At 39.9% G+C, this 27082-nt stretch overlaps 2 protein-coding genes across 7 annotated transcripts in view; one reads left to right on the top strand and one right to left on the bottom strand.

Annotated features, from left to right (window-relative positions):
- The first annotated feature begins 533 nt into the window (after window positions 1-533).
- On the top strand, window positions 534-16956 carry LOC134669961 (annexin B10). Of its 6 annotated transcripts, none has more exons than XM_063527606.1 (8): window positions 534-769; window positions 1527-1703; window positions 4350-4554; window positions 7057-7136; window positions 10472-10585; window positions 11405-11537; window positions 13857-14038; window positions 15988-16956. In XM_063527606.1, the coding sequence occupies exons 1-8, from the start codon at window positions 758-760 to the stop codon at window positions 16042-16044; spliced, it is 960 nt and encodes a 319-aa protein (XP_063383676.1). In that variant the 5' UTR covers window positions 534-757; the 3' UTR covers window positions 16045-16956. The 6 variants fall into 6 exon arrangements, with proteins under 6 accessions (XP_063383676.1, XP_063383674.1, XP_063383675.1 ...); XM_063527604.1 differs by having other exon boundaries at window positions 15985-16956; XM_063527605.1 differs by lacking the exon at window positions 13857-14038 and adding an exon at window positions 13637-13818.
- Window positions 16957-17185: 229 nt separating this feature from the next.
- Window positions 17186-27082, bottom strand: part of LOC134669973 (amyloid protein-binding protein 2) — a 74503-nt gene continuing 64606 nt past the window's right edge. Inside the window, exons 9-13 of the mRNA XM_063527619.1 lie at window positions 25461-25578; window positions 24504-24646; window positions 23571-23736; window positions 20862-20990; window positions 17186-19720 (exon numbers count right to left, since the gene is read on the bottom strand). Coding sequence (XP_063383689.1) covers window positions 19617-19720; window positions 20862-20990; window positions 23571-23736; window positions 24504-24646; window positions 25461-25578 — 660 coding nt within the window. The 3' untranslated portion in view covers window positions 17186-19616. The remainder of the gene's footprint in view (window positions 19721-20861; window positions 20991-23570; window positions 23737-24503; window positions 24647-25460; window positions 25579-27082) is intronic.

Below are 27082 nucleotides of genomic sequence, written 5' to 3'. Positions count from 1 at the left end.
TGTGGCTTTCCATTCCATTCCATCCAGGGTCATTAAGGACAAGGAGCATAAGGATCCTTTAGGCATGGAACGCCACATTTACAAATTTATGTTAACTTATGGAATTTATTAGTATAAATATTTTAGTTTACATTAGGTATACGGATACTATTTTTAGACTATGATTATCGTCGTTTAAACATTTTATTGAATATAAACTAGAATTTAGTTTTAAAAGATCGTAAATGTATATTTTACAAATAAAGTATGTTTTTGATTTAATGAAATAAAGTACCTGTTTTACAAATCAATAATGACATTTAATTTTCAAACTTACCCTTTCATTATTCGTATCGTATGGTAAGGTATGAGAAACAATATTAAAAGATTTAAAAGTTTCGCAAACTAAAGGAAATTCCCGCCTTATTTTGCACGAATGATGCATCACCATCAGACACTTGTCTTTTCCTTCATTCGTTCCGTTCACTGTTTGACGTTTCGTTTTGTTCTATTTCATTCTTCATTCATTCATTTCAATCAGTTTGAAATTGGTCGTCAAAGTTTGTGTACGTGTCCGGTGCTTGGTAATTTCCAATCGAAGTATTTACGTTAGTTTACTACATAGAAGTGCTATATTACCGTGTTGTTGTTCAAAATACAGTGTTTGTTCAGTAATAACAGCCAGACGTGTCACAAGTGTTGTGTCCCACTAACACAAATAGCGAGATACTTCTTGCTCTAATAGTCAGTGACTTCACTTCTTCCGCCTGACGCCAGAATGTCTCATCAGGTAAGTATTTGCATTAAATTGCCTGAAGGGTAGCTGTAGGGCGGTTCCCGGTGACGTCAGAGCAAATAAGGGCGGGAAGTCCTTGATTCTCCATACAAAGTTGTAATTATTTGTAAACAACCTGCCATAAATGTAATCAATTATCTTTAAATTATTAATGCCTGCGATGAAACTATTTTAGGCGTAACTACGCTAGTTAAAGTTAATGAATAAAACAAGAACCAAAAGGGACGATAAACCGGCTTTTTTGGACGGTGGATCGTGGCTAACTTCCGACTTTACTTTTACGCATTCCAATGCACAACCCTACCAGCCGTCGTTTTAATTTATTCATGGATGCCCTACAGATACAGAACCTTCCCTTGGCCTTTATCGGTAGTAAAATGAATATGTCCACCTTACATACATGTAGTATCCACCATTTCATTCCCTTAGAAATGAGTCGTTGAACTATACTCAAATAGATTGAACAGTCAATTCTGAGAAATTAATTAAATAGAAACTCTCATTGGCAGTCTAAAAATCACTTGAATGCTTCATATAAAATAATATTATTATTGACAATGCTCAGAAACTTATATCAAATGGGTACCCATTTAATCTCTTCTTTCCTATACATTGTACCTATATTTTTCTTTAATCTGAAAACAGCTGCCTATCATACCTAGTCTTAGACCTATATACTACAATTAAATAGTGATAAAAATATAACATGGTACTAATACTAATAGATCTTCCATCTTTACCAAACCGCTAGCGTGAACCAACCGTGGTAGGCGTAGCCAACTTCAACGCTGCAGAAGATGCAGCCACCCTCCGCGGAGCCATGAAGGGCTTTGGCACCGATGAGCAGACCATCATCGACATCCTGTGCTCCCGCTCTAATGCCCAGCGGCAAGCTATCGCCCAGGCATTCACCCATGAGTATGGAAGGGTAAGGAATTTACTTAAACATTTACTGACACCTCTCTCCACCAGTTCTCTCTGTCATCATAAAAATGTTATTTTTCATCTTAAGTTAGGTTGTTTATAACATGAATAGGTATAAAAGTAAAATACAAAAGCACATAAAAAACAATAAAAAATACATATAAACACATTATAAAAAACCTAACCTGCCGGTGGTCAGGGCCGCAGAGTGAGGAATCGACGTACTATACGCGCCATGTCCAAAATTACCGCTTTCTGCATTGTTGTTATTATTATTATGAGGTGCAACTGGCCCTTAATCTTCATCTTAAGTTACAACAGCTTTGGTATAAAGTGTATTCAGTTCAGAGGAAGTTTTAACATAAACAGATATTGAAGCATAAAAATCCAAATTTAATGACAATGACTGATTTAGTTATCTTGGTCAGCCAATGTATCAATTGTATCATACAGATACTTAGGTATCTCAAAAAGAAGGTATGACATTATTAATCATACAAAAATATTCTAATAATCTAATAAGTTGCTTTAAAAGGTTCAAAGACAAGTTAAAAAGGGTCCAAATCTACCCAAAGAAAAGAGAAACGTGAATTAACTTACTAAAATATATTCCTATAGGTACTCGTATTATGTTTACTCATCATTTCTTTTACCGTAGTTCTTTGTTAGTTTTGTTCAACACGATCAGAGCTAATTGTAATTGGCAGGTAAATACCTATTATTCTTATCTGATCAAGCCCCCTACTCTGTCTGTTCTCTTTCACGGCGCAGCAACTAGTATCATTTCTCTCTCCTTGCTCTTTAAAAAATGCCGTTTGTCAAAAAAGGACAACCATACTGTTGACAAGATGGACTTCAAATCCAAGGGGCCCCTTTTTAGGCGACCCAGGTTGTGCATGTGTGCGTAAAAACGTATATGTGTGCTCTTTTATGGATGTGAAAAGTCGATTTTAATCATGTTATATATCGATAAACGCTACACAGCGGAACGAAATATTTAGCGATTAATTGAAGCTTCAATATCTTCGTTAAACATAAGCATAAGTAATTGAAATGCTAATGGATAATGAATATATTATGATGTAATAAAATATTTCAATTATTGCGGACCACCTATTTTAGTAGGTATTTATGTATTTTAATTAAATATCTGTGGCCCATTTTATAAAGCTACAAGTTACAATTTACAAGCGGAAGTCTCTTTCTAACCCTATGTGTTAGAACGAGACTTCCGCCTGTAAATTGTAACTTGTAGCTTTATAAAATAGGCCACTGAACTTTCCCTTGGTTCTCTCCTGGGGCGTGACTATAAAATTGTGATCTGATAACCACAATAAAGAATGAAAGCGTTTTTGTTCATTTTAGGTATAGTTAAACCTTTGAAGTAAAATTAAAATTGCAAGAAATGTCGGTAGTTTATCGATATGACTTTATCGACATGGCTACAGCAAAGTGGGTCGCTTTGTTAATCGTACACTAAACAAAAAGTGGTCCCACTGACAGCTCGCTTGGAAGGCATCTGTATATATTCTTATATCTATGTATCTGATCGTTGTCACTCACCTGTTCTACCTCATAATGACCATGAGTCATTAAAGGCATCAGTGTGAACGTGTGAACCATGAATAAAGTATATTCCAAAAAATTTTGCTGATTGTGAACTCGTTTCTTTACTCTTAACCACATAATCGTAATTGTAAATAGGTACAGTCAGCAATACTATTCGCTTAGCACTTTTGCATACAAACTTCTATTCAGGGGGGGTACCTTTTCTCTGCAGATGACTGTACAATACGACACATACCTAGTTATTCTTCCTGTGTATACCTAAAATGTACCTTAGAGGTTTGACATATTTAGTTATACTGGAACATCTATAAATCTCTACGATACAAATAAGGAAATGCTGTTTTGTTTAGACCGCCTATTAGACCTAGCCTAGACCATCAATGAACTCTGGCCACACACGCTTAGGCAAGTTGGGTAAAAAACGAACTAGGCCACATTTCTACGTAGTTATGTCATCCAATGTAATGCTGAGTAGTAATTATGATTCACACAAAGGGAATCCGGCTGCGACCTTGACTATGATTCTTACGGCGATGGTAATAGGACTAAATAGGGCTCCATTATGTGGGGTACCGAGGGAGTGCCTTGATGACTCGACGGTTCTAAACAAATTGTAGATGTGATGCTAAAAAACCTCGATGGCTCGAAGGTTGTTGGTCGTTGGCCGAAAAACATACATAGAGCTAATTTATAGCTCTGTACCTACACGCAAAAACAATGGACGGTATCAAAATCTATACAAAATGCAATGTTGTTGTAACAAATCGAAAATCGATAGTGCACTGCAGTAGTGTGGCAGTAGGCAGTTAGTATTAGGTAGCGAAATAACACCATACGTAAACCTTACTGGATATAAATATAAAAGTTTATTTTATTACCTCTTTATGTGGTTAGGCACGACTATTTTCATAGGTACGTCTATTAACTGCAGAATCTATCAGACAATCTTTCGTCTCTACACTCTACGTATGAACTTTTTCTCATTCGTTTGTCTTTTAGGTCATCTTTTAATCAGTTTACTTTACACAGACTTCTGAGACTTATTGTACATATTGTTATAACAACATGCAAACCTCGACAGGACATCATCGAAGACCTAAAGTCCGAGCTAGGCGGTAACTTCGAAGACGTGATCGTCGCCCTGATGCGTCCGCCAGCAGAATACCTCTGCAAGGAGCTGCACAACTGTATGGAGGGCGTGGGCACCGACGAGAACACCCTGGTGGAGATCCTGTGTACTAGGACTAAGAAGGAGATCGCTGAGATCGTCGACGCTTATGAGAGACGTGAGTATTAGCTATATACATCATTATTTTACCTAAATTATGTCTAGTGATGATAGGTCGCCTCCTAATGGATTTCTAAAATGAGGCTTTTCTAGAATAAGTATGTGCGTTTTTTAGCATCGTTTTTAGGCATCTGATCGCCACTTAAGACCTGATTATAATGTCGACTGTACATACTCGTCGAGAGCGTCTCGCCGAGAGTCTTGGCACCGCTCCGATCCAATCGGAGAAGCGCGAGACGTGACGAGGAAAAGCGAGACGAGAAGGGATCAGTATGTTCTAAACCAGATGTCTCCAAACACTTTACCCCGAGGGCTACGATCAAGCTACGATAATCTTCGCCTTCGGCAGTTTGGATACCTCTATTCTAAATGTAGAGCAAAACCTTAATTATTATCGATCGAAGGCCTATATCCAAATTAGCTAAAAAAACTCCTCCTATTATTAATTTACATGGCAAAGCCTAAAGGTAGGCTGTTTCGTGTTGCCGAGCAATAATATGACAATTTATTCGCTTGGCTTTCACTGTTAGCTAAATTGAACATTATTATTCAGCATAGTTACTATGACAATCATAACGTAGTCTGTCTGTATAGCGTGACTGTAGCCTATGTTTTCATTTAGTATTATTTCATGCACTAAATATTCCGCCGTGTCATCTAAAGCGGTTCAGAAGCCTAATCGAAAGTAACCGTGTCTGTCTGTCTCCTTTCTACGTGGTTACTTTTACTTTCGTATTTAAAGGTTGAACACGCCAAAACTGGGGCATGTACAATCGACTATTGCTATGCAAATAATAGAGATATACAAACTTTTATGGCACCTACTTGGTCACAAGACACTGGCCTATAATGTTATCAAGTTTTTTTAAATTATGTTTATTCGTTGTCAAAATGTCGAGCAAACAACATCAACAACGCGAGCGAATTTTGCACGAATACGTAGAAAATTCATTACTGAGCTACAGAGATATCGCGAAACGACTGAAATGTCCTCAATCTACGGTTTGTCGCGTATTAAAAAAGTTCCGTGCGCACCTAACAATAGATCGGAAGCCAGGAAGTGGAGGCTTGCAGGGTGTCAAGAATAAAAAAAAGGACGAGAAGGTGGTGAACATGTTTGCCTCAAATCCTAAGATTTCGTCTCGCGATGTTGCTAAAAAAGTTAAAATGTCTCAGTCCTATGTTCAAAAAGTGAAACGTAGGGCTGGCCTAAGGAGTTATAAGGCCCAGGCAGCACCAGATCGAGACTCGAAACAGAACTCATCCGCGAAGAAACGGTCTCGAAAACTTTATGAGAATTTCATAACCAAATTTGCATGCGTCGTCATGGACGACGAAACATACATAAAAGGTGACTTTAAACAAATTCCTGGGCAAGAGTTCTATACCAGCCTAAGTAGAGTAGACGCCCCTGAAGAGTGTAAATTAAAAAAACGTTCGAAATTTCCAAAAAAGTACCTGCTTTGGCAAGCAATATGTAGCTGTGGGAAAAGAAGTCGGCCGTTTATTACTACCGGGACAATAAACGGCGATATTTATAGAAAAGAGTGTTTGCAGAAACGTTTGCTACCTTTCATAAGAAAGCATGACTCACCACCTTTGTTTTGGCCAGATTTAGCCAGTTGCCACTACTCAAAACCAGTGATGGAATGGTATGCTGCAAATGGGATCGTGGTGGTACCAAAAGTGTGCAACCCCCCAAATAGTCCGGAACTGCGGCCCGTTGAAGAGTACTGGAGTATTATGAAGGGAATTTTAAAAAAGAAAGGCGGCGGAGTAAAATCGGTCCCTGAACTACAAAAGATGTGGACATGGGCGTCAAGACAGTGTTCTATTAACATGGTGCAAAGTCTTATGAGCCGTGTACGTAGGAAAGTTAGAAAAATGGCTTACTGTGTAGACCAAATCTAAAATATGGAATGTTATTTTAAACAGCGTTAAATATGCTATTAAATGTGTAAAACATAATATACTTTTTCACTTTTATTATAATTTTGTACTACATTTTGTGTGCCCCAGTTTTGGCGTGTTCAACCTTTATAACTCTAGCTGTGACCGCGACTCCTCTCACGTAGGATCAAACTGGGTTATTTGTTCTGGGTCTGTAGATTGCAAAAATTAAAGAGCCTATTAACCTTTTTGACGCCGTGTCAAACACAAAAGCTGTCACGCGGACACCACGTCACCGAAGTGTCAAAACTGAAATTGAACTTTATGCATATGCACGTAGGTCTATGTTGCTCAGTGGTCTGTGACCGATTAATCAGTCTTTGGCGTTGAACCTGCGGTGCGGCTGCGGTAAGAAATACGCTCGACTGTACTGCCAATCGGTTGTTAATCGGTTCAGTATTGTAGCCGGGAATAGTAACAGATATATAAATGTTATTCATAAGTTTCATAACTAATCTAGAGATAAAATAAAACGGCCTTTATTTTCTATGGCCGCTTCTCCACTGAAATATAGGATAGGAACAACAGCTAACATAAGTTTTTTTTCCAGTGTACAACCGTCCGTTGGCCGAGCATATGTGCTCCGAGACGTCAGGAGACTTCCGCCGATTGCTCACACTCATCGTGACCGTATGTACATGCTTTTATATAAACCAATAAAACCACTTATGACGACAAACAATTAAAGGCTCACACAGGCGCGTTTTGCGGGCGGCGCGTGAGCGGGGCGCGCCGCTTTTACATATAAAACGCTCATGCCCCGCCCGCATAACGCGCGTGTGTGACGGAACCTTAAGTTCTATCCATCCACCATATATGCGTGGTCCCAGATTGAAGCACGAAATCGAAATTTCACTATCTGCCTCTCTGTCGCTCTTGCTTATTGGAGTCTTATAACAAAGAGCCAAAAACTGAGAGGAACAGAGGTGAATCAACTTTTAGAACACTGATTTCGAGTCCCTAGACTCCCCTAGCAAAGTAAAATCGATTTTTCTAAAACCATTTTGATTTTTGTACCTTTTTGTTAATAGGGGCATTATTAGATCCATAAGGATTTATTAACACATTGAAATTAAAAACTTGACCATTTTGTATGGTAAGGCAGCAGAAAAAAAAGTTGCTTCCATACAAAAATTGTGTTCCTGATTTTTGTATGGGAGCAAACTTTTTTCTGCTGCGTTACGTATTAAATTATATAAAATATAATTGTCATCAGTATAAGTAGAGAAGATGATACATTATAGACCGACCGCTTAAATGAGTCCTCGCCTGCGCGGTGCGGGGGCGACGGGGCGGGACGACTAAGGGCGGCGGGGGAGGTGCGGGCGCCGTACGCATGCCCCCCGTACCGAGCAGAGGGTCTACCGCGAACCACATTCGAGGTGTTGCCTCCCTGTCACACCTACGCACGAATTTATAAGTGCGACAGAGAGGCAAAACGTCGAACGTGGTTCGCGGTAGGCCCTCAGGCGAGCACTCAGGTCGGTCTATAGCAGTATTTATAGCTATCACATGTATTCAATCACCCACATAACCGGCAACGCATGTTAATGTCAATAACCATTGTAACAATTAACCGATAGTAGTAACAGTGCTTATGTGCCGTTGTTTTCTTTGCACACTAACATTGTTCTAGATATCGCCATTTTGTTTTGTGCCTTTGTATCCTAGTTCATACTAAAATTTGTCTTTTCTGTTGATATGAATACCGATTTTGATACAGGTATGTCAGTATTATTGGTAAAGAACGTTTTTGATTTTTTTTGCCTGTACTTAGAAAAATCTTTCGGACACAGAAAGGACATTTCTTTTAGTGTGTGTAGTTTGTTTGTATGACTTGTCTAAAAGTCAGACTGACATTAAACTTAATTACTTAAAATGGGCGAGGTAATTGGTGTCGATTTTAATGTGACCAAGCCCTCAGTCGTTATTTTACAGTATTGATAGTGGTAGTACAATACTAATGCACGAAACTAATTTACTAATTAGTTATTTAGTCACAGTCAGGTTAGGTAATCGGTGATCATGACAGTCTGAAAGATTGAATAGAAAAGCTTACATGACGTGAAAAACTGTAAACATACATTTTGTTTAACATGGTTACCGCCTATTATTTGTGTTATATTTTTTTATAACCTCGTGCCGCCCAATATACATTAGGATGGACACTCAGTTTTGATGGAATGTCAACCTTAATTAAAAACTAAGTAGGTAGCATTTCATTTGTTACAAATATTTCCGAACAAATGAAATTCAACCTAATTGAAAATACAATAAGATTCTAACTTCCTTGGCTATAATTTTGTATGGTGGGCGGCACGAGGATAACTGCTACTAACTCAGATTACTATTAGTATTGTCCGCAAAAAGACGCGGAAAAATGTGTACCAGTGGACAAAAACCTATTTACTGTTTTTATTAACTTTAACAATATTTTTGTCAAAAATGTGATGAAAAAAAAGTTTGTTACAAAGGTACACTAAACAACAAAGGTTGTGAACCCCAGGACTAACTAAATGTTATTTAACTTCTTAATAACAATAATATGTTATATAACATACCTACTTTACTAAGCGCCACTGCACCGTGTCACTAACCCGGGGTTAAGCGGTTATACCGTTAACCCAGTGTCAAATTCTACTGGTAACTCCAGGTTTAACTGGTTAACACTGGATTAGTGGAATGGTGCAATGGCGCGTACTTGAACTTAGCCCCTCTACTATACTACAACGAAATCACGCGTAAAATGAATGAAAACGCAAATGACAAAATGTAACCATTCGTGACATAATTATGCTTTCATTTTGATTTAGTTGAGTTCTCACGCTACCACCTCGCTTCATTAATTTGCGGGGATTCTCGAAAAGGGCGCGGTACTCACGCCCTTGACACATTTTATTACACTCAAAGCAATGAAAACGGACCAATTATCACAAAAAAATACTCGATTTCATTGCTCTCGAGTGTACAAAGTCCATTCCGTACAACTAGCAACACGTCGGGATTGGAAAAGTGTGCATGTTACCGCTTTTATATAAATTAAGATGAGGTACAATAATTGCAAGGACGTGTAAATGTGTAATTATATGAACCATAATATGGTTGTATGGAATGGATTTTCAGGCACCTACACTGAGAGAAAAGACAGAAAAGTACAACAAAAACACACTTAGAATTACAAAAATAAACTTAATCCGGGGACAAGGAGAGTTAACTAATAGGAACAAAATGACTTTTGCAATTTCTATTAGTTCTTGCAATTTCTATTATCTGTTTGTTGAAATTATATTTGGGATTACTGAGCTGTTTGTAGAAATAAATAAACTTTACAGAAATAGTGAAACGTCCTATATATTACTAAAACTTCATTTTTCCCCCAGTACAGAACTGTTTTTTAATTCCTGGTGATGATTTTTCTCTCAGTGTACGTATATTTTGGTGCGTTAGACGAATAATATAAACAAGCCAAGCACCATCAATCTTTTCTGTCGCTTTTGCAGCCTCATGTGGCCTTGGCGGGCCTTGGAATTAAACGGAAAAAAGTACAAATAGAATGTGTTCGTAATTTTTTTTGTGATTGCGAGCTGTTTGTTTGAATATATTAGTACTTGGGTGCTATCGATAAAATAGTATGTAACTCAATGCACTAAAATATGTGACGTTTAATGTTGGTACAAGTGTATTAACTTGTGAGTTTCTGCTTTACAGCGAGTCATGAATAACGTATTTATAAGACACAATTTTTTCACAATAGATGCCGTATATCGTCGTAATTTCAAAGCAAAATTAGTTACAATGTGTTACCGATATCACGGCATGTTAATTACTCTTTAATCAATGTATGAGCGTGACCATACTTTTTTAAAGACAGTCACTTCTCTCAATCACAAAATCCTGTACACCATTGTGCCCGCCAAGGCAATACGAACCTTATCTTCTACGCGTTAAGTCAGTCTGCTCACCAGGGCGCGCGCGACGAGGAAGCGGGCGTTGACCTCGCCCGCGCTCAGGCGTCGGCTCAAGAACTGTTCGACGCCGGAGAAGCCAAGTGGGGCACTGACGAGGAGATCTTCAACAAGGTAATGTGGACCTTATGTTGTATGCGTTAGAGTTGACTGTTGGTGGACGTCGACCTCGCCCGCGCTCAGGCGTCGGCTCAAGAACTGTTCGACGCCGGCGAAGCCAAGTGGGGCACTGACGAGGAGATCTTCAACAAGGTGATGAGGACCTTATGTTGTATGCGTTAGAGTTGACTGTAGGTGGACGTCGACCTCGCCCGCGCTCAGGCGTCGGCTCAAGAACTGTTCGACGCCGGAGAAGCCAAGTGGGGCACTGACGAGGAGATCTTCAACAAGGTAATGTGAACCTTATGTTGTATGCGTTAGAGTTGTCTGTAGGTGAGCATCGACCTCGCCCGCGCTCAGGCGTCGGCTCAAGAACTGTTTGAAGCCGGAGAAGTCAAGTGGGGCACTGACGAGGAGATCTTCAACAAGGTAATGTGAACCTTATGTTGTACGCGTTAGAGTTGACAGGAGCTGAGCGTAGAGTTGACACAACATCGGCTCAGGATGACACTGGAGAACTGAGGCAATGTCTAATAGATCTTCAACAAAGTGCTGGAGAAGCTAAGCGGGGCACAAATGAGGAAATCTCCAATAAGGTACGGGAAATTGCCTGCAATATCATTAGCGTCATGTTTGTCAGAGTTGTCTTGTTTAAATTTTCCCTATGTTCTATCAAGATATAAAAAATTGAGAGGCTGGCCAAATATATAGTGGAAAAAGAGGGGGGAGGCCTTTGCCCAGCAGTGGGACACAGTGGGCTCTCTGAAAAAAAATTAAAAAATTAGAAACACATAGTTTATAATAAGTAATTAATAACATTATGCTATGTTTTAGATTCTTGCCCACGAGAGCTTCGCGCAGCTGCGCGCCATCTTCGAGGCCTACAAGGACATCGCGGGCCGCACTATCGAGCAGGCCATCAAAGCTGAAATCGGGGGCGAGCTCAAGGACGCGCTTAGCGCTATCGGTCAGTATTATTTTGTTTTTACATTGGCTTTATTGTTTGTTTCTTTATCCCATTCGGCATTCAAGAGTCTCAGAGAAGTAGTTCCCGCCTTTTTTACGACAGGGGTGTTTGAAATTTTGATTTTAGTATAGTCGCACCAATAAAAGTCTGCAGCGGATTTGATAGCCCACGCAGTGGAAGTGTTATTTATACGTCATAATTTCATAGAAGTTTGACGTTTAAAATGACACTTGCACTGCGTGGGCTATAAAAAATCGCTGCAGACTTGTTACGGTCTAACTCTATAACTATTTGTGATTAGTGTTTACGCTACTATGCCCTAGTTCAAGTCTTCTGTTCTCACCCATTTCCACTGAAGCCATCTCATTACTCACGTTCATGATCTAAGATTGACTGTTTGCATTAAAAAACTGTTCCACTTCCGTTTTACTACACAAAAGTTTTGTCCATCCGGCCGCGAAATGAACGAATGCGGCCTTATGTATGCCCCGGAATATTTGTAAAATGATGCAGTCCTGATTCATTGAGACATTTGTGAGTTTGTGACCCGTCCCGTTCTATAGCATCGTCACTACTTGAAAAGCTATACGACTCTGAACTCTATTTCACAGTGGAACAGAAATGGGAAGTCCCATTCATTATACGTTTTTGAAAGAACGACAAAATGATTGAAGTCAATTTGCTCCGGCGTTCTTTACTTGTGAGAGCGCGGTCTGTCTACTGACAACTCGGACGCAACGCTAGTTGTGGGAAGACCTCAATTGACCCCGAATTCTAGGTATTCCATAGTCACTTCGTCTTTCGTATATGGCATTTATTTCAGTTTATAATTTATTATATTTTCACTAAACAAAATAATTTGATTTGCGTCTCATAGTAAATTCTGATTACTGTAATTTTGAATGTTTTGCTAATCTGAGCCAGTTAAAAGATTTCGTCGTTGCAAGTAGATGCTGAAAGCGACTGAAAGTGAAACGATCGGATGACTATCGAGGTCAGGGCCGCGAACAGACGATATTGGGGAGTAATCCGACCCCTCGAATGACGTCACTACCAACAAAAGGTGACTAATGGGTGAATAGCTATTACATTATTATGAGGAACTGTCTTCCAGGCGTAGGTTGATTGCAAAAAAAAGTATAATCTCGATAGTTATAAGTTTATGAAGATTATTTATTTCAAAAACAAATCGTTTTTGAGACTGCGGCGCCCTGTTTATAGTCCTATACATAAATTGTATGTCTACTACCATAAAATGCTTTCGATCCCGCATAATACAGGGTGCGTAGGCAAGATGCCAATCGTTTATGCTCCGTAGCGAACAAAACTCAACTGTCTATGTCGCACTAATATGGAAGAGTGATAGAGAGAGAATACTGTATCGTTCACTACGGACCGAACGATTGCCATGTTGGCTACGCACACAGGTCTTAATTTTTCCCTTTCGTCGTCGACGGACGTTGCGTCAGATCAAAAAGAATAGATAGTATAGAGGGCTCCTGTCATTGTCAATTTTGTAGTCACGGTACATTTACTGCCATCTATCGACACACAATTAAAACTTAAAATAAAATTGAAAATGTATAAAATAATCAAAATATGTTTACGGATAAATGATTCTTAATTTTTATTGTTCCATACTGACCCATGTTCTTTCACTGATATGTGTTAAAATTGTTAAATACCAAACGGTGTCGTTAACGCCATCTAGCCGAGAATAGGCCAAAGGTAATGGCGCCATCTATTTGAGAATGACTTTTCCTTGGCCGTCCGAGGCACGTTTTTTTCTTAGACTTTATTTATCTTATACGGAGTTATATATATCTCTGGTCAGATACAACTGACGATTTGATTATTGATGCTAAGGGTTGATTTAGACGGCGCGCGAACTCGCATGCGATTTTAGTTACATTGCGGACTGTTGGTTACGTCCAATTCAACCGATCGATCAAAACCCGCAATGGCCGCAATGCAATGAAACTTGCATGCGAATTCTCGCAACGTCTAAATGAGCCCTAATAAATATGACAGGTTCTACACGCTCGGCCACTTAAAATCATTCCACAACCCCAAATAACATAATTGGCCGCCGCTTCCAGTGGAGTGCACCCAAAGCGCGCCCGCCTGGTTCGCGACGCGCCTCCGCGACGCCATGCAGGGCCTCGGCACCGACGACCGCACGCTCATCCGCATCGTCGTCTCCCGCTCCGAAATCGACCTGGCCACCATCGCGAGGGAATACGAAAGGCTCTACGATAAGACCTTAGAAAGCGAAATCAGGGTATGTCCGAGTGTTTTTTCATTTTTTGTCTATTCCAGTGGAGTGTGTGGAGAACGCGCCAGCCTGGTTCGCGCAGCGCCTGCGCACGGCTGTGGAAGGCGCGGGTACTGATGACGCGGCGCTCGTGCGGATCATCACGAGCCGCGCCGAGATAGACCTGGCCGCCATCAAGCGCGAGTATGAGCGCATCTATGATAAGACGCTCGAGAGCGATATTAAGGTGTGTTGCTTGATCATACTTGTAGAATTGTGTTTTTGTACATTTGCTAAATATTTATGTCCAGGAAAAATGACCTTGACAGGTCAAGTATTTTAATGTTTCATTCGGTAAGCTCATTTAGAGTTCGTTAAAATCCTTTAATTACCGTGTTTTAAATGTAATTATTTATTAATCATGTATTGCAAATTTATAATAATCTGCGATATTAACATGCATTTTCATTGGATACCGTGCAATATGCATTGCCCACAAAGTGCAATTAGAATGGCAGCAATTATCAAAGCATAGACTATGCAATTGTTATTTTAAACATCAGAATTTCATAGAAGTTAGACGTCAATTTCAAATAAAGAATTATAAAACATAAAATTCTACAAGTATCAACAAAATCCCTTGAAAAACTAGTTTATAAAGCACAGCACAATTTTAGCACCAAATAATAGCATGAAAGTAATGCTTGTAACAATATCAAAATTTATAATATACAGGGTGGAAAGATAAGTCGGGCCCTGGAGGGAAACTACATTAAATCCTTAAGCTGGCTCATTTTACTTAAAGGAGACATTCCTTTATTTTTAAAAAGAAACAAAACTGCATTCGAAGTATTTTTCTTTTTTTCTTTAATTTGGCTAGTCTAAAAAAATCTTGAGTACTAAATATTAGATTTTATGGATATTTTGTACGACAGACGAGTGTAAGACCTAATGTTTCTTGGAGAAATGTTATCATTAACATTGACTGTATCGACTAGTAGAATAAAATTGCGAGTTTTTATTTTTTTGAATTTTTAGTCGGTTTGAGTCCCGGGCGAGGCAAACGAGTTTTATAAAATCTTTGAATGCAGTTTTATTTCTTTTTAAAAATAAAGGAATGTCTCCTTTAAGTTAAATGAGCCAGCTTAAGGATTTAAGGTAGTTTCCCTCCAGGGCCCGACTTATCTTTCCACACTGTATATTAATAGTTGTACAAAATTGCTCGTTCCTTTATTCGGCTTTACAATTTATTTGAATGGCATAAGCTTTGGATGTATTACTTTTATGTTGTTATTATGATCAATTGTGTCTTAACCTTAACATTTCTATGCAATTACTTGGTGATTGGACTGATTGGATTAGGAGGTGAGGATACTTTATTTTATAAGAAACATAAGTATATGATAATGCTTGAATGTAATATTCTTATTGTCACTAAATACAACAAGTTGTATTATTTCAAACAGACCAACAGAAAAATGTAATAGGCGTTCTGCTAAATTTAAGAATTTATTTAAAATTATGTTTATGTAAAAAACTTTAAACTATAAACAATCTGAACTATTTTCAATGTTTATCAATTCGTTTTAAAACGTCTTAATCTGGGGTGGATTCAATGATTAAATTACAAACTAACCCATAGGTATTTAGGTTGCGGAATTCACAAAACTAGCAGATATAAGATAGAATCTAGACGGAAATATCGGATAGAAATGATATCTACGTTACATTTTATTGGAGACAGTCACCCTGCAGTAATATTTTGCACAACTACCGCGCCTAACAAAGACACCCTCTATGGCTGTTTATTTTTTCTTCTTGTGCAAAATACGTATGATTTCAATTGACTGGACGTTCTCTAGTCTGTATCTTTACGTATTGAAATAAAAGTAAACAAACAATTTGTACATTTTCGGGTAGTTATAACATTTATTGGTTAACCAACCAAATACAAAACCGCCTGGATCAGTCACTGAACCACCTGACTTTCACCTGCATTATTTGATCATGTAATGTTTTCATCTACCCTCATCTGACTTTTTGCCATTTGAGGGTAGATTTTGTTTAAATACCTAAAGATACAGTATAACCTTGCACGTTACTAATATTCCTTGTCTTCCGCATGCGCACCTGTCCGCTGTCGCACCATCCCCGCCACATTCAACATGGCCGCTAACGTGACGTCACCGGCAGCAGGGCGAGACCTCCGGTGACTACAAGCGAGCTCTGGTGGCGCTCATCTCGCCGGCGTAAGGAGGACTGGACCAGCTGTTCGACGGTTGCAAGATCTTACGATATCTATTAATGTTTGTAGCTGTATCGAGCTATATTTAGGAGAAATGTCAATTCATATTTACGTTCACTAGCTGCTAGTTCAGCAGTTAAAAAGATTAATATCACAATGCATATGTCGAATGAGCAGTTACTAAGTTAAGATTCACTGTTGTATTTATTTAAGGTTTAAAGTTTATTACTGAAGTTTTTTTACCATCATCTAGGCCTAATTCTCATTTTCATACCCTCAATTTCTCAACTATGATTTTGCTCAGTTAAGCAATAATTTGTGTGTAAACGCCCCGAACGTATTTAAATGTATAAAGATTTTGTACTGAATGATTGGACATCACATAATTTTAAATTTAAAAAGTATTTTACCTTTTTAAGTGATTAACTTGGATTTTTTTTTTACCTTTTGAACGCCATACGGTGCATCCATTTGCCGTGCCACTGACGCCACGGGGGTAAAATTATTGAGTGTTGTGGATAAATAATACCAACCTAAAAGTGGGGTGTTTTTCAGTAGATCGTCATCAAAAAACGATGGACGGCAATTGCCGTCGGTGGCGTTCAAAAGGTTAATACAAGCTTGAGTCTTCGTGATGCGCTAAATGTTAGTAGTTTATAGTATTTTATATAAATATTTGTTACAATCTGCATCGAATGTCGAAAGTGTACCTTATATATAGTTCGCTGAACGAATAACTAGAAAGCAGTGCCTTGGAATTGTTGATTTACTCAAATTATAGTATTAATTAATATATGTACATTTATATTGTTATTGCAATGATAAATTTTATTGTTTCGCGCATTCCATCCTTGTTTGTGGAGTTACTAGATATAGTTAACCTATTATTTCACCTCGAATACATTTTAATTGTATGTGTACCTGTTATTTTACTTGTTATAAAATTCCAACCCAAACTTCACACTGTTTCTACAGTCGCCATCAGATACTCACAAATATCTGAACACGCCTCTATTATCAAGGCGTTAGAGTGCGTGTTCAGATATTGTGAACACCTTGACCGCTCCGATATATCTGATGGCGACTGTACCTTATAACACCGAAACTAAAGAAATCCCATATAGATAGGTAAGAAATAAAACCAAGATAAATATTATATACACATTTTTCAATTCATTTTCTCGTCATACAGTAAATTCGCTAAAAACTAAAAAGTAAGCTCTAAAACAAAGAAAGATAACTATATTCTAATTTTACATAGAGTATACATTTTTTAATATAAGAAAATCACTTAAAATGAGGAACATAACAACATTAAGCTCTTAACAGTCGCCGTTACATCAAATTCCTCTGTCGCGAGTCATTGCCGCGGGCCGAGAGAGCAGAGTTACGAGTTAAAAAGAGACAGTTTGTAGCATGACAGTATGAAAGCGCGAAGGTCAAGCGTAAAGCGCTTTGACTAAAATGGCGGATACGCCGCAGTAAATGGCAGTGCGTAGCGCGTTCGTACTCTACAGATGTAGTGCATAATTATTTTCCATCGTATTTTCACGGAAACGTACGAACGTGTCTTGCTATTTCAGACAGTCTTGGTACTTAAAGTACTGAGGTTGAATGAAGTAGCATGACAAATACGAACGTTTCCGACAAAATACGATGGAAAACAACTATGCACTACAACTGTATCAATCACAAAAGTGAGCTGAAAACAGACATTACCTATTTTCTTGCCGCTCTCTCGACCGTGAAACTCACTACAGCTAACCGCATAGTCAGTTTCATTATATCCATCCTTGTCTATTCCAATAAAACATACAGAGACAACTCATCGAGCGCTAAAGCGATCTCAATCCGAAATTATGACAAATAGCCTTCCGAGTACCAGCAAGCTTTCAAACAAATGTAATTATTTCAATTTCAACCTTGTAGTTATTACAACAAGGTTCAAATTGCCTATTCAGGCGAAAAAACTACCAAATTTGTGCTTGTTTGACTTAGGCGTGACAATGGCTGCGATATGCACGTCGCTCCGATATGCAAGCGGGATGTCGCTTTAATACGCGCATAGCGCTGTCTCGCTCAAACATTGGCACGACGTGCGCAACGCAACCAGTGTGATAACCGCCTTAGATACACATCGATTCACAAGAGAGCCGAGTGTTTATAAAAATATTGTTAGATTAGAACAAAATCTCGTGCTACTCTCATAAATCGAACTGTACCATTCCACTGCTAGTACAGTTAGCAGCAGAAGTTGCTAAGCGGGCGAGATGTTCAAAATGATCTTGACGCGACATTATTGTTAAGAGAATAAGAGCGTGTCAAGGTAATTTTGAGCACCTCGCCCGCTTAGCAGCTTCTGCTGCTGACTTTACGTATAAGTATAACAACAACTCCTTATAAATACTGGACATGTATTGTGCTGAAAGGCTGGCGTATTCATATATTTTATAATTCGTATTTATACTTTAATAAACGTCATATGGTACTACAGTGAAAACTAGTATAGCGATAGTTCTGAAGATTTTCGTCAACATTTTATAGTACGAATATTTCACAATTTCGAGAAAGCAAATGTCAATATTTTGTCTGACACTGCAAAAAAAATGTTTTTTTTTAAACAATTATGGCCTAGATGCGAGTCCTTTAAGCCATAAATTGAATGAATATACACTGAAGAAAAGAGTTAGAAGAGGTATCTGGCACACCCAGTTTGTCAGTAGAAAAAGGCGCGAAATTTAAATTTTCTATGGGTCGGACAACTCTGCGCCTACAGTTTAAAAATGTGCCGCATTTTTCTATTATATTTATATAGTACGTAATTAATACAATAAAGTTGTTATATTATGCATAGTGTGCCACTGATGTCCAGAATCAATAGTACTGCTTACTACATGAACTTTCATCTCAAATAACCAAAATATAAAAGTCAACATAAGGATGGTAATTCATCTGTTCAATATGTTGGTCTAATGTGTATTTGCGTCTCACATTTTGCTTAATGAGCATTGGACAAATAAATTGGACAATTTGGACAGGTGGAATACCACCCTAAGCTGGCAGTGTCTGGCAATATATAAAGAGTCCGCGTTGAAGAAGAAATACTTTAGTCAGTGGTCTACGCCTAAACTAACATAATTTCACTAATAGACATCGAATCGCGACTATACAGTTCGCGGGCTTAGCATCATGTACCGAAATTTTGGGACACGTACATGTACCGAAAAATTTCGGTACATCACGCCTCAACTGACGACCTAAACACAAATCAGCATCAAAATACAGATGTAGCACATATGTATACTTATTTTCCATCGTATTTTCACGGAAACTTACTAAAGTGTTTTGCTATTTCAGTCAGTCTCGACACAAAAAGTACTGAGGTTGACTGAGTAGCACTACATCTGTATCCTACTTTCTGCCTTTTGGCTAAAAAAGTAACGCAAAAACAGCTCAATCTATATAAATTCTTTATGTCAAAATAAATTGCAATATTTTTGCTAAATCGCGTCCTGGCGTGATGTAGCTGTTAGCCGCCTGGGTTGAGGGCTGGGTGGGAACCGCGAGCGGAGCGAGGCGCTCAGTCGTTGGGCGCGAACAGCTTAGCTTGGAGCTCGTCTAAAGGCAAAACTTGCTCCGCGCCTAAGTCCGGCTGCTGTTCCGTTTTGGACTGCTCGCGTAGATCTGGAAGTAAAATATACATATAATCACGCCTATTTCCCTATATAATGTTAGTATAAGAACTTATCATTAGCGTTGCGATATTATAGTTCGTTTATTTTAGCATTAGAAAGAACTTGAAAGAAGGTAAGCGATCATGACATGTCTTTTAATTGAAAAACGCTTTTTAAAAATCAGTAACTATTTACTTTTGAAAGCGGAAGAATATAAATGATCGTATTAGATTCATAATTCATAATTGTTACGTATTTGCAGTAACTTATTTTTTAAATGTGTTTTTCAATTAAAAGTTATACTGGGTCAAGCAAATCTTGTCAGTAGCAAACGGCGGCAAATTTGAAAAATCGCGGGTTAGCAACACTGTGTTCGAATAATTCGAAAATCGCGTGTCATCTGTGTTTTATCTGTGGAATGTGGATCGTGAATGACAGCCATCATCTTGTTTGTTGACAAATGGTTTACAATGTTTACATTCTGAATCGATTCTATTTCAAGAGATATTTCTGCTGTGTCACCATTAAATACCAATATATTAAACAAGACTGTGCTTAATTAAAGCTAAGGTGCCTACAATGCCTACAGTGCCAACTGAGAAATCTAATAAAATATGAAAATCCAGTATGACATCTACCTGCTGAAGCAATGATTTTATTCATACATTCTTGTTTAACGGCATAGTCCACTTACAATTTTATTTTGAGATCTTCAAATTAGTTAATCATTTTTATCAACATCACACACCGCTTTTAAATTGTCCGTCCATACGTATTAATAACAATTTCAAACATTTTCAATAGAGAATCCGCGAGTGACAATTTGAATTGACGTACGTGACAAGGCGCGCTCAGCGGAAAAAAAAGTTTTGGTTCGATGTACATTGTACATTGCTGCTTTTCTTAGCGCAATACTACTCTTTGAGTGTTGCCCTATTTTAGTTTGCTTTACATTGCTACTGACAAGATTTGCTTGACGCACTATATATCAAGATTGTTTACCTTCACAGGTATACCAAATATCACGCCAGATGGCGTTATGCCGAGCGCGGCGATTTCTACATCGCGCTAACGAAATTTTTATTGAGATTTTATATAATAGCGCCCTGGTCTCTTGTTGTATGTACTAGGTATACATGTAATGTACTGACCGTGCCAGTCTTGCAGCAGCTCCGAGTAGTGGTTGGCGCGGTCGTGCCGCTTGAGCTGCGTGAACACGTGCACGAGGCCGCGGTAGTCGTACTCGAGGCCGGAGTAGCGGGACCCGAACAGTTTTAGACCTGAAAAAAAAAACGTTAATATGTAGGTACGTAGCAGCCGTAGTAATTAACCTTTTGAACGCCACAGACGGCAATCGACGTCAACGCAAAATCGTGACAACGACGCCATAGATGGCATTTGACGTCGATCGTTTTTAGGGTTCCGTACCCAAAGGGTAAAACGGGACCCTATTACTAAGACTTCGCTGTCCGTCCGTCCGTCCGTCTGTCACCAGGCTGTATCTCACGAACCGTGATAGCTAGACAGTTGAAATTTTCACAGATGATGTATTTCTGTTGCCGCTATAACAACAAATACTAAAAACAGAATAAAATAAAGATTTAAATGGGGCTGCCATACAACAAACGTGATTTTTGACCAAAGTTAAGCAACGTCGGGAGGGGTCAGTACTTGGATGGGTGACCGTTTTCTTTTTGCTTTTTTTTGTTTTTTTTTTGCATTATGGTACGGAACCCTTCGTGCGCGAGTCCGACTCGCACTTGCCCGGTTTTTTGATGATAATCAATTGAAAAACACCCCACTTTTAGGTTGGCATTATTTATTCGCAAAACTAAATTTTACCCCGGTGGCGTCAGTGGCACGGCAAATGGATGCGCCGTTTGGCGTTCAAAATGTTAAAGGCATGGGCCAGGAGACAGGAAATGTAAGATGATGCCTTGTGATGTAAAGCCTAGCTACTAGCCATGTGATAAATTTAAGTACTCGAAATTGCCGCTCTTTGACTATAGCTTTCGTATTTATCATGCTAGTTCAGTCAACCTCGGGTCTATATTAATTCGCATAAATTAATACTCCTAATTCAAATTGGCATAACGTATGTTACGCATAATTTCTAAATCGCATAACATTATTCCGCATAACTGAATAAGCATAATGTTAATGCGCATAACGTAAATTGTCATAAAGATGACTTGGGATAAATATAATAAGCATAAAGTTACTTTGCATAATTATTAAATGGTATAAATGTAAAAGGCAAATTAATAAAAATGTAGACAGAGTGACTTTTTTAAGGTTCAGTAGATTCAGAGAACGAAGTTTTAAATTAATGTAGCCGTTTTTTAGATCACAAATATCACAATACGGTTGCCAAAAATTTAATTAGCAATCTTGCGGTCTTTTGCCTGATAAAAAAATCACTAAAATAGGTCTAAAATGCACTTTAAAAAAATTTGCACAAAAAAATCAAAATATGAAAATTATTTCTACAACCTAAAAAAATCCTAGTTATTACAAAAAAGAACACGAACTTACTCCGCCTTAATAATGTATTACAGCAAAAACATTATTATTTGTTACAAAAGCTTGAACTTCGTTTCGCTCGATCCTGCCTTGGCCTTGTGAATCTGACCTAACCGAGTTGGTATTATCATCAGTTCATCTAATTCTCTTGCTTTATTAAATCATGCTAATTCATTTTGTGCCAAATAAAGTTATAGTTATTAATGTTATGCATATTTAAATTATGTGGATTCATTATTATGCGCAATAAGTGGTATGTTTTTTTAATATTATGCCTGTTCAATGTTATGCATAATTATGTTATGCCAAAACTGTTATGCGAATTCATATTATGCCAATTAATGTTAGGCGTATTAAGGGGCACCCGTCAACCTCAGTACTTTTTGTACCGACTTAATGAATAAGCAAGACTCGTTCGTTCCGTGAAAAAAACGATGATAAATAGTAATGCACTACATCTGTAATTCGTAATAGTGATTAAGGGAGAAGTTGATGCGTTGTGAACGTCAGCTGTCGCTCCGTTGGTTCACTTACTGATGGCGATGGAGCGCAGATAGGGCGCTTCAGCAGCTCTTATGTTGTTGCATGTGGTAATTGTAGAGCGAGGCGAGGTGGCCAATACTAGGAAGTTCTCTTTAATATACGGTTGTTAACTGTGTGTGTGTTAATGCGTCGTGAACATCAGCTGCCGCTCCGTTGGATGGCTTAAAACTTGTATAAACAACATACAATTAGCGGTTTACTTGTACGATGCTCTGTCCATGTCAGCTGCCACTTCGTTGGCAGGTATAAAACACTTACTGATGGTAAAAAAGCGCAGATATAGCGATGCGAGATCGATACTGAGCTACACTTAGTGCGATGATGCCTCGTGACAGTCAGCTGCCGCTCCGTTGGGTATAAAACTGTATACACTTACTGATGGCGATGGAGCGCAGATAGAGCGCCTCAGCGGCCCTATGTTGCTGCATGTGGTAGTTGTAGAGCGAGGCGAGGTGGCCGATGCTGAGGCCCACCTCGTAGTACTCCGCCCCGAGAAGCTCCTCTTTGATATACGGTTGTTAACTGTGTATGTGCTAATGCGTCGTGAACATCAGCTGCCGCTCCGTTGGTTGGTTTAAAACTTGTATATGTATAAACAACATACAATTAGCGGTTTACTTGTACGATGCTCTGTCCATGTCAGCTGCCACTTCGTTGGCAGGTATAAAACACTTACTGATGGTAAAAAAGCGCAGATATAGCGATGCGAGATCGATACTGAGCTACACTAGGTGTGATGATGCCTCGTGACAGTCAACTGCCGCTCCGTTGGGTATAAAACTGTATACACTTACTGATGGCGATGGAGCGCAGATAGAGCGCTTCAGCGGCCCTATGTTGCTGCATGTGGTAGTTGTAGAGCGAGGCGAGGTGGCCGATGCTGAGGCCCACCTCGTAGTCCTCCGCCCCTAGAAGCTCTTCTTTGATCGCGATTGCTTTCAGGTGCATGGTTTCTGCGTCCTGTAAAGGATAAGGTATAACACATTTACTGCCAACGTTTTCGTTGCGGTACGCTCGTAGCCGATCCCAGCGTTTCCCGCTTTGTAGAGGAAATCGACTGTAAACAGAGAATCCGCCGACAACAATACTAGCAGGGGTGAGAAACTCCTGACTTCGGTCAAACTCGGCTCCGCTCGGCTCAGCATTGCTCCGAGCAATCATTAGGGTTGGCACCACTTGACTTCCTTTTGCGTGCACGACCACAGATAAGATAATCACTTGATTTTTGACAACCCTAAATAGCCGAAAGGGGTAGTGCCATATATTAGAAAGGGACAGCATGATCCGACCCTGAACCGCTGTCAAACTTCGTTTTTGTAGGAAGTTTCCTTTCTGTACGGTAGTACATACATACATACATCACTGGCTCAGTGACCCAAAGAGGATCTTGGCCTCTGACACAAGAGAGTGCCATTCTGTCCTATTCTGCGCCACTTCACGCCAGTTGGGTATTCCGAGGGCGGACAGGTCTTTTTGGGCTTCGTCACTCCAGCGGTATCTGGGACGCCCAGACGGACGTTTTCCCCCCGGGCGCCCCACATACGCTCTTCTCACAGCACGATCCTCCCCCATCCTCTCCAGGTGACCAAGCCAGCGGAGTCGTGTGGCTTTGATCTCGCCAATTATATTGGGCATCGCAACCAGCTCCTCTAGCTCCCTATTTTTCCTTCGCCTCCAAGTACCATCTTCCTGTACGGTTGTACTATTAATTATTCTGTGATACTAGCCTGGAACTTGTGCATGCTCTGGTACAGTCGGCCGAGGTTGCCGTAGTGTTTGGCGGTCTGTACGTTCTTCTCCCCGAACGCCATCATGGAGAGCTGGAGCGCCGCCTTGTGGAGCGCTTCTGATTCTTCTAGTAGTGATGGTTCTGTGAAAATAAATATTACAATATTAATATTATTTATTTTAAATTTCAATCGGACAACAAAGCCAAACATACAATAAGTACATATATTTGATAAATTTAAAACTATGCATTATTTATGCGACAAAACGACGTGGCTCCGTTGAATCATCCATTATTGTGTCGGGTTCAGCAGTTTGCCCCGGAATCTATAAAACACGACACCCTTCGACCAGAAGTCGGATCGATGGTCCCCTGCAGCGGACGCGGCACTCGCACCACAAAGGAGTTGAATTATAAACAGCAATTAACACTCTTAAATGTCCATCGGTGGACCTTATACCTTTTGTAATAAGGTTTACGAATTGTCAGTTAACAGTGTGGGCAATGAGCAACAAAACTTGACATTTTGACATAACTTTTTATTGTGATGTGTGAATTTTAAGTGCTGACCTGCGGTGTGGACGTACATTCACCGCAAAAATAGGCTACATCAGCCACCTGAGAGCTCACGATTGTCGCTCTCACTAACCAGTGAATACCCAGTCGCCGAGGCCTAAACCGGCTAGGACAAGCGTGGCTCACTCCGCGATTTCGTCGCCTTAATACAGGTAGCTAAAAGTACATCCGTTCGACCCCAATTTTGGGGTTTGCCATAAGCCGCGCGTGGCGCTGTCGCCACCTAGCGGCCATATCTGTGCTGATCGTGACAGACGCGTTTTGTTAGAGAGTAAATCTACTGTACCTAGTACTATTATTTATTCTGTGGCTAGGACAGGATGATGATGATGGATGATGATTGAAGTGTAAAGTTGAGTTTGTAAACGCTCCAGTATACCGTTCTGTCCGCGCATCTCCTGGTGCGGCGCGGGCGTGTCGAGCGCGATCTCCTCGAGGATGAGCGCCTTCACGCGCTTCGCCGACGCCAGCAGCAGGTGGTCTGTCGGCACCAGGGTCTGGGGAATACAACAACAGCGATCAAAATCACTAGGTATAGACAGGGGTGCGAAACTCCTAACTTCGGTCAAACTCGGCTCCGCGCGGCTCAGCATTGCTCCGAGCAATTATTAGGGTTGGCACCACATGACTTCCTTTTGATACGATAATCACTTGAATTTTGACAACCCTAAATAACCGAAAGGGATAGTGCGATATATAAGAAAGGGATAACATGATTCGACCCTGAACCGCTGTCAAACTTCGTTTTTGTAGGAAGTTTCCTTTCTGTACGGTAGTACTATTAATTATTCTATGGTATAGATTATTGTAAAATAATTTATAAGTATCTGGGAGACCGAGCTTCGCCCGGAAAACATATAAAGACTCAAAAGCGCTCGTTTTCCCAGAGATAAGACCTAGCTAGATAGATTTATCGCAACTGAAAACCCCCATATAGCAAATTTCATCGAAATCGTTACAGCCGTTTCCGAGATCCCTGAAATTTTTTTTTTTTTTTATGAATGGGCTTACTCATGGCCACAGACTAGCCGAGGCTATTTATTTTATTTTATTTTATTTTATTTATTTGGAGATCCAATAGCTATGACAATACCATAGAAATTATAGTGGATACAGAAAGCCAATTATAGGAACTCACAGGTAGTAAATAAACAAGAATTGCTCGTTCAAAGGTATTAGAATTGTAATTACATATTATGAAATAAATAAAACTAAATCCAGGTGTAGAGGAAGGCGCGCGACCGGCGCATACCCAAAATTTGGACGCACTTTTATGCATTCACATTACAGTAAAACCCGCTTAAGAAGATTGTGTAGGGAACCACCTCAACAGCGCATCTCAAGCGAGCAAGAATGATACTTGTAACAATGATTAATTCATGAACAGTCAGCAACACAAGTTGCTAAAGGCTTGGCCACACACAGAGCGCGACGCAGCGCCGCGTCCGCGCCGCGTGATGCCGACGCGAAGCCTGGGGTCAAACAGGGCGCGCGCCGATCGCGCCGGCCTCACGCTCTCAACACGCCCTCAAGGCGCGCGTGAACGCGGCGCACCGCTCGCTGCCTAACGTCCGATCCTACTGATGTGACCTTGCGCGACGCGGCGGGCCGCCGCGTTCGCTCGGCGCAGCGCTGCGCACGCGCCGCGCGGACGCAAGGGGCCGCGCGGCGCGGGACGCGACAGAAGCGGGGCGTGATACCGGCGGGACGCAGTCTGTTTGACGTCGGTAACCTGTTAGCATGTGCCGCGGTCGCGCGGCGTGGACGCGGCGCGGACGCGGCGCTGCGTCGCGCTCTGTATGTGGCCAAGCCTTAAGCGAGCGGGGTTGTCAAAATTACCTTGACACCATCTTATTCTCTTAACAATAAAGTCGCGTCAAGATCACTTTGAACGACTGGCCCGCTTAGCAACTTCTGCTGCTGACTGAACTAATGGGTTCTCAGTAGTAAGAATTATGAAATGAGACCTATAGTTGCATCATCATCTCAGCCATAAGACGT

Source organism: Cydia fagiglandana, chromosome 13, assembly GCF_963556715.1.
Source record: "Cydia fagiglandana chromosome 13, ilCydFagi1.1, whole genome shotgun sequence".
In the NCBI taxonomy this organism is placed as follows: domain Eukaryota; kingdom Metazoa; phylum Arthropoda; class Insecta; order Lepidoptera; family Tortricidae; genus Cydia; species Cydia fagiglandana.
Note: the sequence above shows the minus strand (reverse complement) of the source record. Positions and strands in the feature narration are given on the sequence as shown.